General features: G+C 36.4%; 1 protein-coding gene and 1 long non-coding RNA gene across 6 annotated transcripts; both read right to left on the reverse strand.

The window, feature by feature from the left end:
• Positions 1-656: 656 nt before the first annotated feature.
• On the reverse strand, positions 657-7,175 carry CYP46 (peptidyl-prolyl cis-trans isomerase CYP46). 5 transcript variants are annotated; one of them, XM_026128081.2, is made up of 15 exons: positions 7,017-7,172; positions 6,219-6,342; positions 6,081-6,135; positions 5,751-5,839; positions 5,430-5,454; positions 5,258-5,290; positions 4,733-4,771; positions 4,504-4,621; positions 4,253-4,380; positions 3,715-4,024; positions 3,151-3,263; positions 2,762-2,969; positions 1,680-2,672; positions 1,508-1,579; positions 657-1,321 (listed from the first exon to the last, which is right to left on the reverse strand). In XM_026128081.2, exons 2-15 carry the CDS (start codon positions 6,294-6,296, stop codon positions 1,018-1,020), a joined length of 2,565 nt encoding a protein of 854 aa, XP_025983866.1. In that variant the 5' UTR covers positions 6,297-6,342; positions 7,017-7,172; the 3' UTR covers positions 657-1,017. The 5 variants fall into 5 exon arrangements, with proteins under 5 accessions (XP_025983866.1, NP_001344108.1, XP_006578153.1 ...); NM_001357179.1 differs by lacking the exon at positions 5,258-5,290 and having other exon boundaries at positions 7,017-7,175; XM_006578090.4 differs by lacking the exon at positions 5,258-5,290 and having other exon boundaries at positions 6,952-7,168.
• Positions 7,176-9,989: 2,814 nt separating this feature from the next.
• On the reverse strand, positions 9,990-14,668 carry LOC102670140 (uncharacterized). The gene is made up of 2 exons (XR_413800.3): positions 10,868-14,668; positions 9,990-10,729 (listed from the first exon to the last, which is right to left on the reverse strand). It is a non-coding gene; the product is annotated as an uncharacterized lncRNA (long non-coding RNA).
• Positions 14,669-15,021: the final 353 nt, after the last annotated feature.

Here is a 15,021-nt window from a genome sequence, read left to right on the forward strand (position 1 = left end):
TTACAGCTTTCAACCACACCAAACTTGTGGTCTTTTGAAGGGAAGTATTTAAAAAGCTTGAACGTAAACTGTACATCTTTGGTTATGTAAATTATGTGTATAGATAGTTTCAATGTTCTATTAGCATTGGGAATTGCTTCACTTCTTAGGTTTTTGTCCTACTCTTGGGTGTTCTGGCACATTCAATCTATATATTTGTCCCTTCTCATTGGCAGGGAACGGGATTAGGGAGATCGGCTGAGAACTCATGCTATAAGTGGTTATAACTCGGGCCTCGGGGAGAATCAAAACCTCCAACAAAACTATCCACTTGATTGAATAATCTAATGTGGAAGTGTTCTAAGAATCTGTTTGGAATACCAAAATCATGTCTGAGTGAGCTACAAGAGACTGGTTTTCGCCCCAATTATGGTTCAGCACTTTCCTTTCCAATCGAAAATTGGAACGTGCGCACGTGATGTGAATTTGACCTATATGCCAGTTTAAACTGTTGATATTATTTTTCAATTTCAAATCCTTTTAATACTTTTAAATTTCAAGAAAGCAATGAAACTTTTTTCGCATTTATATTAGAAAAGATTACAAGAATATTATAATTTAATTGAAACGCACAAATGCCCAGATTTACAATTCTTTTTAATCTTGGAGGGGAGGTATAAAAATGGTCTAGCGAAGCGACCTGATTTTATAAATTCAAACTCAAATGCTGGTCGTAACCAACCAAGCATAAGTAGAGCAACAGCATCCGAGTCTCCGATTCCAACAAATACCGCAACAACTTCACAACCAAGGCTGCATCCTAATGTCATAAGTACCGTCTATTGTCTTAACTTATTCTAGGACTAGAATATTTCAAGTTTTCAACATGCCATTGCTGTCTATAAAGGGGGGAAAACGATTGTCATTCACGAATTCCATCAAGCAATGCAGGTGGTGAAGTTCAAAAATTGAAGCCTGCAGCTCATTGAAGATTACAGTAACCCAAAGCCCTCCGCACCACATATTTCACCTTTCACGTTAGTATGGAGAACCATCGCCATATGAGACCAAGCCTTGCTTTCCATCAGGGCTTCTGGACGATGACCTGGACCTGCTGTCTCTACTTGCTCTTGGCGGAGACTCCACGGATGACCTGGACCTAGACCGGGATTTTGATGGACTCCTGCTCCGAGAAGAAGATGCATGCCTCTCCACACGAGAGGGGCGGGATCTATCAACTAGGGAACGACTGCGAACCGGGCTCCTACTTCGGCTATATCGTCGGGCTCGATATCGTGGACTGCGTGAAACAGATGGCGTCCTGCTCCTCCTGCTTCGATACCTACATACAGGTTTTCAAATAATCATGCTGCTAACATTATCGAGAACACAATGACAGAGAACTAAAATGGCATTAAAAATCTCCAATGAAAAAATTCATGATAAGAATTAAGAAAGATACAAATAAAATAAGATACAGTAATATAACTTATAAAAAGCAAATATTATGATGCCAGGAAAACAAAACCTTGGGGGAGTTCTTCCACGTGGTGGTGGGCTCCTGAAACGCCTAGGGGAAAACCTTCTGTAAGTAGAATATCTGAGGACAAAATGTTAAAATGCTTATTCTGACATTCAATTCTTGAATCTCAATAACATTTTAGGGCAAAAAAAATACTAGAAAGTAAACAAAATATTACCTGTCCCGGTCATTTCTTCCATTGTAGCGGTATGACCTCACAGGAGACCGAGAGGGGGTTCTATACCTTCTTGCATAAGAGTATCTTTCACTGAAACCTCTTCCCCTTCTGATACGCTTTGGTGAAGCATCAGGTGATACACTCCTTGACACACTCCTCCCACGAGGAGTCCTTGTCCTATGAACAGGGCTAGGACTCCTAGAAAAACTGCGGCGATTGCTTCTACTAGGTGCTCTGACCGGGCTTCGGCTGATGCTTTTCTTTGAAGGAACCCTGCCAGAGCTTCGGCTTAAACTTCTTGCAGGTGATCTAACTGGACTGCGGCTTATACTCTTTCTCAATACTCTTACAGGGCTTTTGCTGATAATTTTTCCTGATGGTGCTCTAGGAGAACTCCTGCTCCGGTGACTTCGAGAATGGGATCTTACAGGGCTCTTGCTGACACTTCTAAGAGAACGAGTTCTCGCAGGGCTTCTACTGACACTTCTACCATTCCTGCCTCTCACTGGGCTTCTACTGACACTTCTCCAATTCCTGCCTCTCACTGGGCTTCTACTGACACTTCTCCCATTCCTGACTCTTACTGGGCTTCTACTGACACTTCTCCCATTCCTGACTCTTACTGAGCTTCTACTGACACTTCTCCCATTCCTGACTCTCACAGGGCTTCTACTGACACTTCTCCCATTCCTGCCTCTCACAGGGCTTCTACTGACACTTCTCCCATTCCTGCCTCTCACTGGGCTTCTACTGATGCTTCTGCTTGGACTCCTGCTGATGCTTCTGGCGGGACTTCTGCTCAAACTCCTCTGTGATGGAGGAGGGCTTCTAACACTTGGACTTTTGCTCAATCTCCTTTTTGGAGTAACACTTGGGCTCTTGCTCAATCTCCTTTTTGGAGTAACACTTGGGCTCTTGCTCAATCTCGCACTCCTCCTGGGACTAATACTCATACTCTTACTGATGGGTCGCTTAGGACTCACACTTCGACTCCTGCTCATCAACTTTCAATAAAATACCAGATCTGGAAGAAATGGTAAGCATAAGAAATAACTGAGGTGTGACTAAAGAAGAAAGTAGACCTAGTTTTGCCTGAATGATCATCCATAACGTCAGGCTGCCTCTCTTCACTTCTGTCAGATCCATAGTCAGCTCCTCCAATGCCATTGCTGCGTTGCTCTCCGTTTTCCTTTGAGAATTTTTCCTCATTTTCTAGCATACCCACTTCCTCCTTTTCATGATGCGCAGGAGGCAAATCTTTCTCAGCAACCAAGGCAGACCTTGTTTCAGCTGCCACAAAGTACGGAAAGGAGGAAGTTTCAAAAAATTGTTGTACACAACCAAGGAATCAAGCAGAAAACAAAAACGATAAAATCTTGCAAAATATTTCACTTTGTTTCATTGAATACAAAAAAAAAAAAAGGTTACAGACAGATTTATTTGAAACAATTAAATAAATTTAAAAAATTACCATTTTTCTGAGAATGATCTTTAAGCTTCAGCCCTTTATGTTGAGCACCAATACCTTCACCTTCAGAGCTACTGTCACTGTTACTCTCACTATCTGAGTCACTACCGGATTCCCTAACAACATCCAGCAGATTCAGTACCAACAATGAAAAATGAGTATGACCATGTGTGAAAAAGTTCACAACAATAATATTTTTTTAAAAGAATACCACATAACGAGATGATTCTTACCGACAAGAAAAAAAAAAATCATTCACAATGAAACCAGGAAAAGAGTCTACTCCTGATTGTTAAAGCACACAAATCCATGTCAAGAGCAATGAGAACAGCTAAATGCGTATAGTAACTACAACATTCATGTACGTGAGAAATAACCTACCTCGTTCATAGTGTATTCACATGAAACAATATTACACAATAAACACAATCCAGCCTTCTTGACCTAATAATGGCTATTTTAAGTTCATCACAAACACAAAAGCAACAAGGATAGATGAATGAAATCTGAAATTCATAAATCTTAACCCAAGATTTAATCAAATATTAAGTATTAAGTGTTCAATACCTTTTTGATTTACGCTTTGATCTCTTGTCCTTTTTCCTTCGCTTCTTGTCACGACGTTTATCTCTTCTTTTTTCCCGTCTATATTTATCTTTCTTAGATCTCTTTCTCTTCCTTCGCCTGTCATCACTGGAAGAACTTATGTAAGACGATGAGGACATATCTGACTCAGAATCACTATCAGTTTCCGAAGATTCTGTATCAGAATCTGAAGAGCTTCCTGATTTGGATGAGTAGTATTTTCTCCTTTTCCTTCTGTCTTTTGAAGATTTTTTATTCTTTCCCATTTTTGATTTATTTACCTTCTTTCCATCTGCAAGTATAAGGATTCAAATCAAGAGATCAAATATATTTAAAAGTGAAATACTGAACCAGAACATCACACATTCAATTGAAGAGGAAAAATAAACACAATTCTTTATGATCGGCATTTACAGACTTGGAGACAGAACTCTCAGCAAAATAATTTGGGATTTAATCTTCACCATACTTATTAAGAATAAAGTCTAAGTATTCTAAAGATAGAAAAAGTAATTCTCACCCTCGCTATATTCACCACAATTAATGATTTTAACTGTTACAGTTGGATGCCCTTCTTCATCACCCACTTCTTCAATTTTCTTCAATACGTTAGGCCCTTGGACAAGCTTCCCAAAGACTACATGCTTCCTGCAAAATGGCCACATAACTGTACAGTCAGGCATTACCTTGCCAACCCCCACAATCAAAAATCAAAATAGAACATCCATGTAAGAAGTAAAATGCTGCCAACAATTAACCAGATACACAAACCTATCAAGATGATGATCAGCTTTCAAAGTGATAATAAAATGAGAACCAAGTGTGTCACGGTCTGCAATTGCCATTGATAAAAGTCCGGTAGCATCATGCTTTAGCTTAGGTGACTCATCTAAAACAAATCATAGATACATATTACATTATTATAAAATACAACACTACTGTAGTATAAACAATTCATAATGCAAAATATGATCTTGAGAGTGTGGCATGGCATTCTAACCTGGGAACTTCGAACCATATATGCTTTCTCCAGCAGTTCCTGCAAAACATGGAAAATATCATGCAATCATTACAGGAAAGTAAAGAATGATGCCAGAGGGTGGGAAATCAAGACATTGAGGAAATTTATGAAGAAAAAAATGCACATGAACCTGGACTAAACTACCAAGCAATAATATGGAATTAGGAAACACCAACGGAGATTGATATTCGGAAAGTATACTATTTTATCAGCTACAATACTTTCAACTCCAAAAAAATAAGGAATGCGTGATATTTTGGTATCATTCACTGTGGTTAATTGTTGAAAGCCCAGTGCATCCTACAATACTTTCAACCCAACGACTAATGTGAATTACATATTCATAAACGTATTGATATTAACAGGGATAATACCAGAAAATAATCCAAAATTAACAAATCAAAAATCTTTCATAGCTGTAACACCCCACTCAATATCAGGTCAAACTGTGTTGTAAAGGAACTTTGTTAGTCATGTTCCTAATTGACTTAGAAAAGAAATTACCATTGTCACAGGAAACATGCAAATGGAACAAGGCTGGCAACCCGGACAACTGAATGAGCAAATAATAAAAACATAAAGAAAGTGACTACATATATAGTATCAAATTGCAACCTTCAAAAAAGGGATAGGTAAGGTAACTCAATGACATGCAATGTATCAATAAAATACATACCATTTCGATTGACAAAATCTCCACCCTGTAAAAGCAAAACCAGCCATTAATACGCATAATCACACTACAATAACAAGGCATAGAAAATGGGCTTGGGTTTCATGAAGCTTATTAGAATTAAGCGGATGAACAACTTAGTAAGTACAACCTTAAAACTATATCACAAGAAAAGCAGTCGAGACCATCAGCCCAGTGTATCCTACAGCATAAACAAGGGTAACGGGGACCACTACTAAGCCACGTTCAACCACAACAAGACATTTTATATAGAAGTAGAACTACCATATAGCAACCAATACAAGTATAAATAGAACAACATACCTGCACAATGGAACCTTTTATGATCTGATGGAAGAAAGAACCCTTGTAGTGCAGTGATTTTCCAGTATTTGGACTGATACCTTTTTCTCCTGAATACAGAATGAAAATGAAAATTTGATACAAATACAACAAGGGCGGAATTAGTGACTCGTTGATCAGATAAACGACAATCTTCAGCAAATGATCCACTCTCAACCAAAAGCACATGCAAGCCAAGCGCACAAGCATGTCTAAGTACATATTTGATTGTTAAGTAACTGTGATGGTAGAAAATGTCCAATAAACAAAAGTTAATGATGAAATTTCCCGTGCAAATCAAATTTATAATACCTGTACATAATGCACGAAAGTTTTCTGCAGTCTTGGGAGCAACATCATAGAAAAGCTGTGAGAGGAAATGTTCATTAGATTGAACATTGCAAAAGTTGCGGCATAAATAGTAAACATAAGAACAAGAACAAAAAGTACCTCAAAAACCATCCTTTCAACAGGATCCCCATCGATGGACACATCCATAAACACCAGGGGATTCTTCTTCTTGGTCATCGTCTTTGCCTTAATTTATCAAATTGAGTACAGTAAAACCACAGACCTGAAGTAACATAGCATTATTAAACAAACACCTAGTTATTCATTGATTTTAAGTAACAATGCATCAACGGGGAACAAACACTAATTCTAGTTACATGTCAAGAATACAGAACTAAAGTTTTGAGCTTGTCAAAATAAATTAACCAAATCTACATCATTTCACGTCAAATTTTAAGACAGGAAAATGGGGACCCAATCGAACAATGATAACACGAAGTTGTTGGTATCCATCCACACACAAAACGTAGTAGCAAGTTAAGAATTGCGCTGCGGTATCATCACTACACTTCTATACACATCAATTTTCTCCCATTATAAGTACACAAACAGTGTTCAAGTAAAGCCAGCAGAGTCATCGCAAAAAAAGAGCTTTGAAAACAATAACCGATTCGGTTCGTATCAATCTCAAAAATCAAATCCAATCCAAACATATCGCAGCAATCACCAACTGCTAATGATGAAATCGCGAAGATAAACCGTGACAGATTCCACTAAAACCTCGGTAGGGTTGAGAAATCCAGATCGGCTAAAGAACGTTATACACGCAATCATACCAATTAGCGAATACAAAACCAAGAGTCAAACATAAACCAAGGAAGACAGAACTAACAGCATGGATATAGCAAAGAGCATCAAATTGATCGGCAAAAGTTAAACCCTAGTTCCCGGAAAAACCTCGAAGAGTTCCAAATAGATCAGTGCTGGGCTCCGATTGAGTGAAGAAACGCATGCGTTACGCGAGATTTGCAAGGAGTGAGAGCAGAAGAGAAAAAGAACCCTAGGCTCTTACCCGAGTCGATAACCACGGAAAGGATTCATTCGAGATGATGAAAGAAGGCTCATAGGCTAGCTTATATATAAAGGCGTGGCTTGTAAAAGAGCCGAGCCTAGCTGCTTCCATTGGAAAGTGAAGTTACCGCAATGTCCCTGCTCTCTTGAACGAGTTGACGGATTACGTTGAGGATTCAGCAAAGAACAAATGCCCAATGGACAAATATATCCCTCCCTCACGTGGGGGAAATATTCTCTCCATTTACTAGAGGGTTTAGCCGGGGAGAGAGATAAACACATGGGATCTGGTTGGGGTCTGTGGGACCCACCAGTCTCAAATCCTGTGTTTGTCTCTCTTTTAATGGACTTAAGTAATGGGAGAAAAATTGGACTTTTATTGAGGTGACAAAATATACTCATATTTCAGAAAAAAAAAATTCACAAATGAATAGAGTAAATATTCACTATTTGGAGATGGGTCTCAGGTATTTATTAAAAAAATAATTATTTTTGAAAAATAAAAATTTAAATTTTAGTCTCTAAAAATAAAAAAAGTGTAACAAATTCATTTATTCATTAATTTTCGTTTGTTGTTATTAATAAAATAGTTTATGTGACACAAAATGAACAAAATGTCACAAAAATAAGTGTCAATATGACTGCTGAATAGATTTAACCAAAATGTTAATAAATTTTCATTTTGGACCAAAATGTCAATAAGTGTTCATTGAACTAATTTGTTTGACTCCAAATTTTGTTTCATTCAAAGGTGAAATATAATTTAATTTTCATCTTTCCTCATTTTTTTTTATCGTTGCAAGTATAATACTTAAAAAATAGAGAAGCAAGTATAAGTTAAAACAAACATAGCAATAAGCATAATATTGATTGTGCATTTTTGTTACAATGTTTTTTTTTTGTAAAAATTAACTTTGTGCATTTTTGTTTGAGTCTCATATTTTAGATAAGGTACAGTCACATTAAAAATTTTAGAGCAACAAACAAACTATGTTTATTAATCGATATCCCTTAATCAAGATCTTGTTTGAGTCTCATAGTTTGATTAATAAACATAGTTTGTTTTACAATCAAAAAAAAACATAGTTTAATTTTTACAAAATATTCTACAATGTAAAACTAAAATATCTTCACTTTTACAATCAGGAAATACAAAAGAAAGTTTACTAAAATAGATTATTTCTTTTGTATTTCCTGATTGTAAAAGTGAAGATATTTTAGTTTTACATTGTAGAATATTTTTTCTTTTGTCAATCCTTATCCAATTCAATACATTCGTTTTTTATGGTCTAAAAATCTATTTTTTCTAATAATGTTATTTTTATTTTCGTTGACATTTTTATTTACATTAGAAGGTAAAAAAAAAAGTAATTTAATTGGTATAATCTATGAGTTATCCTTATATGTGTTATAAAACATCACAAATTTTGAAAAGAACAAAAATTCTAGATTTCATACATGTGTGCCAATTATGTCTAGGCATGACAAAAAAATAATCACCTACGAATAAAATCCACAATGATTGGATGATGGATAGTTAAAATAGATACCCATTACCCACGAGTATAGATATGTTTTTTACTCACTTGTTAATGAGTCGGGTGTGGGCATTATAGTATTTGCACCTGTGAATACCTATTATCTATAAAGTTACAAAAGTATCATTATATATATATATATATATATATATATATATATATATATATATATATATATATATATATATATTATCAATGACAAAACCCAAAATCTAATTTCCATATGATCTCACACCCTCACCCCTCTTAGCATCTCACTTTTTGTTCTTCTCTTCTTCAACCATGGAGTTTTTCTTTGAACTTATGCTTTTGAGATGCTATAATTTTATTTTTACGTGTACTTTAGATTTATGTTTACTTATCCTTAAGATATACTTATTTCAAGTTTAATTCTTTTGTGTTGTTTCTTTTTTGCTCTTGGTTTTTAACTCACTATTTTTGTTTGATGTTAAAAATCAACTTTAAAAAAAATTGAATTTGAAGTATCCATAGATATCCAACGGGTAGATAGACGGACAATAGTCATAGGTTTTCTCCAAAAGGCGTGTAGCCTCTACTTGTGTTCGACCTTACCCATTATCATTCCTTCTATTAAAATGTCTTGAAAAAAATAATTTTCTAATAGTGTATGAATGTGTTAAAAAATGTTACACTTTTTATTAACATGTAAATATACATATGTATCGATTTCAAATAATTATTTATTAATTGAATTAATGATTTAAATAGATTTCAAACTCGTCCTTCGCACGCTTCATTAAAAACTTAAAATTATAGTTACTTATGTTATATTTATTATTTTATACGTACATATATGGTATTTAGTTTTCAATATTTTGTAGCATTTTAAATATGCATTATATAATTACATTAAAATTGAAGAAGATTATATTAATTGTATTTTTAATTGAGCAAATATTGCATACACAACATAACTGATGATCTTGACTCTTGAGGCATTTCAATTTTAATTAACTATATTATTAATCAAAATAATAAATATGTACACAAAATGGACATACATAAATTAGTCCTAATATTTTTTCTAGTGTACTTGTTTTTTTATGAAAAACTTTTATCATTTAATCAACAACAGGCAACAACCTTACATCATTACATAAAATGGAAATCAGTTGGGGAAGAGTTTCCTTAATCCAGTACTTTTCCTTCATAACAAAAGTTAATTGTGTTAAAGGGTGAGCAGTTCTATTCGTGTTTATATGTGCAGAAACAAAAATGTGTAAATTTTGAGGTTAAACAAGATTATAAGTATAAGTATAAGACCAACAAAATAACTCCTCCTATTGTTGCTCCTTTCATGCCATTCCTTAACTAGCCTCGTGCAATTGAATTCATACTTAACACATTGAAAAGATAAGTTTTGAGCTGTCGCCCACTTAAATGCAATAGCTTCAGCTATATGGGGTTCATAACAAAACGGTATTAACAAAGAACCCGCAACCAGAACTTTCCCACCGTGATCCCTAAAAATGACCCCAAGACCCGTTCCTCTATTTTGCTTTGGGGAAGCATCAAAACTAGCCTTAATGATTCCCTTTAGGGGCCTTCTCCAAGATTCAGATAACTGTCTAGGCCTTCAATCAATTTGATAAAGAGGATCTAAAAAGGACTAAGCCTTTTCCAGAGTATACTAAAGAGGAATTTCCTTCTATTAAAAACCCATTGATCCCTTTCATACCAAATAACCCAAACAAGTTCACAAATTCTCCCAAAAAAATAGCATCACCAACCTGTATACAACTCCCAACTCATACAACAAAAGAGGACTCCTATTGAGCCTGAATCCTACCACCTAAGCTTTATGCAAAACATATTCTGGTAACTTCCTCACATAAAAAGGAGAGTGTGGACCACTGTTTGATTCCCCACACTGCATCTAGGACAAATACTGTCAACTTCTAATCTTTTTTTTCTTTTCAAATTTGTCATCACCAGCAAAATGTCCTTACATGCCCTCTAGAGCAAATGGACACACTTTGGAATGGCTTTAATCTTCCATAGCTTTTTCCAAAAATCTCCTTGAATATAACTAAAGGACCCCTGCAAGAGAAGAAAAGCATTACAAAATTGATGACACTCAGACTTTACTGAATAATTTCCATCAACAGAAATTTTCCATATAAGGTTATCCTGGGTAATGGTATTGCATAAAGGTATAGATAAAAAAAATTGACTGACCTCCGGAGAGAAAATTGATTGAACTTTTTGAACATCCCACTTACGCAACTTTTGAGCTTGGTAGCCATCTATCTGACTTGACAAGGATTGAATACCCCTTCCAATCCACCTGTTGGGGAGATTCGAGAAGTACACCTGTGGACCACAAGCCACCACATAAGGAGACCTGACACCACACTCTAACCCAAAACCTTAAGGCTCAGGTTTATGGGTCTTCTCCTCACTTATATGGTGCTCAACCTTTCCACTTCTATCCGATGTGGGACTTCACCTCACACTTGTAACCCAATACATCTCCCCCTCAAGTGTGAGTCTCTTCCACATGGTAGTCTCCCCCTCGAGTGGAAGTCTAAATGGCTCCCTCTAGAATTAATTTCCTGGAAGAATAAATGCTTGTCCAAGTGTAGCTTGGCTTTAATGATTTCCTTTCCTGCAAAGAAAAGAGTGAGGAAAATACTTGACACTTAACACCCTTATTGCCAGGCTGCTCTCAATGGTCAAAAGCCTCCACATTTGTTTTGACAATAAGGATTGGTTGAACTATTGGAGCCTTCTAAAGCCCTGACCTTGTCTAGCTTTTGGTTCAATGAGTTTTTCCTATGAGAGCCAATGCAATTTCTTTTTTTCAACATTACCAACCTAATAGAACCTTGCAAACATCTATTCTATTTCCTGACACAAAGAAATCGGGAGTTTGAAATAGCTCATCACATATGTAGGAATAGCCTAGACAATTGACATAGTTTCCCTCCCTGTTTTGGATAGAGCCCTTTCTTTCTAACCTTTATTTATTTTTTCCAAACTATGTCCTTAATGAATTGAAACACTTGCTTTTTTGACTTTCCAACTAGGACCAAAATACCCAAATATTTCTTGTGATCCCCAACTACCTTTAACTTTAGAAGCATCTCTAGCTCATTTGATCTGAAAGTCGAAACATTTTGGCTGAAGGAGATCTCGGGTTTGTTGAGATTTATCCTCTGTCCCAACACCCTTTCACATGCATGAATCACTTCAAAAACATGATTTGCTTCTCGAACATCCGCTCTGACAAACAAAATGTTGTCATTTGAAAAAAATAGATGAGTAATAGGAGGTGCCCTGGGGCAAATTTTAACACCATGCAACAACTGTCTTGAAACTGATTGGGAGATAAGCACTGAGAACACTTCTGCACAAAGAATAAAGAGATAGGAGGACAAGGGATCCCCCTATCTCAATCCCCTTTGTGATCTCAATTCCCCGCCAGGTTGGCCATTAATAAGAGTAGAGAAGGATACAATCGAAACACAGTGAAGGATCAGGTTTTTCCACTTCTCCGGAAAGCCTATAAAAATTAAGACTGACTCCAAAAATTTCCATTCAACCCTATCATAAGCCTTTGACATGTCAAGCTTCAATGTCATTGATCTTTTTCTTCCTGACTATCTAGTCCTCATATGGTGAAAGCATTTGAATGCCACAAGTGCATTATCAGTTATGAGTCTTTCTGGAACAAATGCACTCTGATTTTTTGATACAATAAAAGGAAGGATGATCTTTAATCTATTAGCTATGGTATTTGTAACGATATAAACGATAAGTTACAAGGACTTATGGGCCGAAAATCACTCAGATGAATTGGATTCTTACCCTTTGGAATGAGAACAATAATGTTTTGTTCAAATTTGAAGGATTAACACCATTGTTAAGGATATTCAATACAGTTCAAGTGACATCTCCTCCGATCAGGGGCTAAAACTTATGGTAGAAAACAGCAGGGGTCCCATCTAGACTAGGGGCCTTCAAAGGATGCATTTGGTTCAGAGCTTCAAACGCCTCTTCCTTTGTGAAATCACCATTCAACACATTTCTTAAATCATTTATTATCCTCCCTCCAACCAGTTGTGCAACTAAGTCAGTATCTTGAGGAATAGACGTCATGAATAAGTCTTCAAAAAACTCTAAAATAACAACTTATATGTCTTCCTCATCTTTGATCAGCATTCCTTCTTCATTCGTGATTTTGTCTGTGGAGTTTAGTTTCTGTCTATGTGAGGCTTTTTGGTGAAAAAACTTATATTTCTATCCCCATGTTTTAGCCAAGTGGCTCTCAGACGATGGGCCCAAATAATTTTCTCTAGTTTTAGAATCTCATCTAGATCAATCTCAATTTTATGAATCTCTTTCAGCACTTCACCAGTTTGCAGGTTTTGTTGAAGCTCCTCAAGGCGTTGCTACAGTTGTTTAATCCTTTTAGGAATCTAACCAAAGGCAGCTTTTCCCCAAGAATTAAGGTTTGAGCCCACTCTAGTCAAGTGATGCATAACATCATCACCCAAAATCCAAGAGTGAGCCACTACATCTTTACACTCCTCGGCCTTCTTCAGCCATAACCTTTCAAACCGATACAACTTTGCCCTTCATTTCCTCCTCCTTTTTCTCTGAGGCTCATCAAAAGACTCCATGAGAATTGGATTATGGTCGAACCTATATCTGGAAAGTGTGATCATGACAATATTAGGCCATTTAACTCTCCATTCTTCATTTGCTAGCACTTGATCTAATCTCTCATGGAAATTATGAGGGAATTCCTCATATTAGACCTGGTAAAATTGTATCTTATGCATCCCAAATCAAACAAATTACAATCCATAAGAGCTCTATAAAATCCCATCATGTGAAAAAGATCAATTGGATTACCCCCCATCTTCTTATCTTGGGACAAGATTTGGTTGAAGTCAAGCAAACAAACCCAAGGTATATTTTCTATCGACTTCTTCTTCCTTAATAATTCCCAAGATAAAGCCTTATTTCTTCTCTCTAGATAACCATAAAAGAAAGTGATCAACCCCTAATCTCCTTTTGATTTAGACTTGAAATTTATTGTTTTGTGATTTTTAGAAAAAGATGAAATATCCAAAATCACAATTCCTCCACAAAATTAGAAGTCCCCCAACTTTATCTTTTCCACTTCCTATGCAATGAACATCAAACAAATTATATAAATTATCCATTCCTTTCATACCTTGCACCTCTACTAACTTCTTCTTGGTTTCCATTACAAAGATCAGATAGAGACCTTATTGTTGCACGAGCTTCCTTAGCGCTCTAACTGCCCGTGTGTTCCCAAGCCCATGATAGTTCCAACTAAGCACCTTCATTGATCTCGGCGGGCTGAAAACCAACCAAATTTTTTTCTTGAACCGCTTCCCTCCTTCAGTTTCCATAGCTGAATCACTCCAAATCATCTCCACTATTCGTTTCCCTCCTTGCTTTAAGCTTTCCCGATTTCCTCTTTCAGTATTCTCTCTAGCAATTCTTTTCCACTTCCTTATAAACTTTGTCTGGGTATCTACTTTGGGTCCATCCAAATTTTCCTTCTACCTATCTAATTCATATTCCTTTGAAATTCCCCCATTCCCATTCTTTGTCTCAGTAGTTTCCCCATTTTTCTTACATTTATTAGCCTTCTGTTCAAATATATTAGCCCCAATATCATTTGCTTTTAATTTCAGTGAATCAGTTTGAGAAATGGTACCTTGAATGTTTGACGACAACAACCTAATATGTTCCAAGGATAGAGGCACATTGGACTCTAAAACTTCATCTTCTCTGGTCTTTTGAGCTGGAACGCCACAATCACCTACATCCAAGTCTATCGCCCTGCTTTCCACCTCAGTAGTGTTTTTTTTTTCTTGTCTAGTCCTCTCCCAAACTCTCCTATAAGAGACTTGTTGATGGTTCCCTACTACCATGTTTTGTCTCGCCATCAAAGCCCTCAAATCAGGTCCAAAAGGGAAATTGCCTACATCCTTTTCCAGATCCTTATCTCTTACCTTGAAAAATCTAAAAGAGAAGAGGTTATTTCCAACGTCGTGAATATTTACACCTTTTTTCGCTTTCCATGTCTGAACCATCATCGTTTTGAAGGCTTTTGAGTTGAAACGCTCATTTGTCACCACTCTTCCAACTAACCATGATTCCTCGCAACTCCCCCTGTCGCAACTCTCCCACTTCAGGTATTGAGATAATTGGTTCGTTTTCATCCTGTAAAAGGATTTGTTTACCACGCTCCATGGGAAGGGACTCGCTACCCTACTGGTCGCAAGCACTAATTGACTTGGGAAAAACCTTACCACCGCCAACAGAAAACGTAGCAAAGAAAGGGGAAT

The sequence above is a fragment of the Glycine max genome, chromosome 4, assembly GCF_000004515.6.
Source record: "Glycine max cultivar Williams 82 chromosome 4, Glycine_max_v4.0, whole genome shotgun sequence".
Taxonomy (NCBI): domain Eukaryota; kingdom Viridiplantae; phylum Streptophyta; class Magnoliopsida; order Fabales; family Fabaceae; genus Glycine; species Glycine max.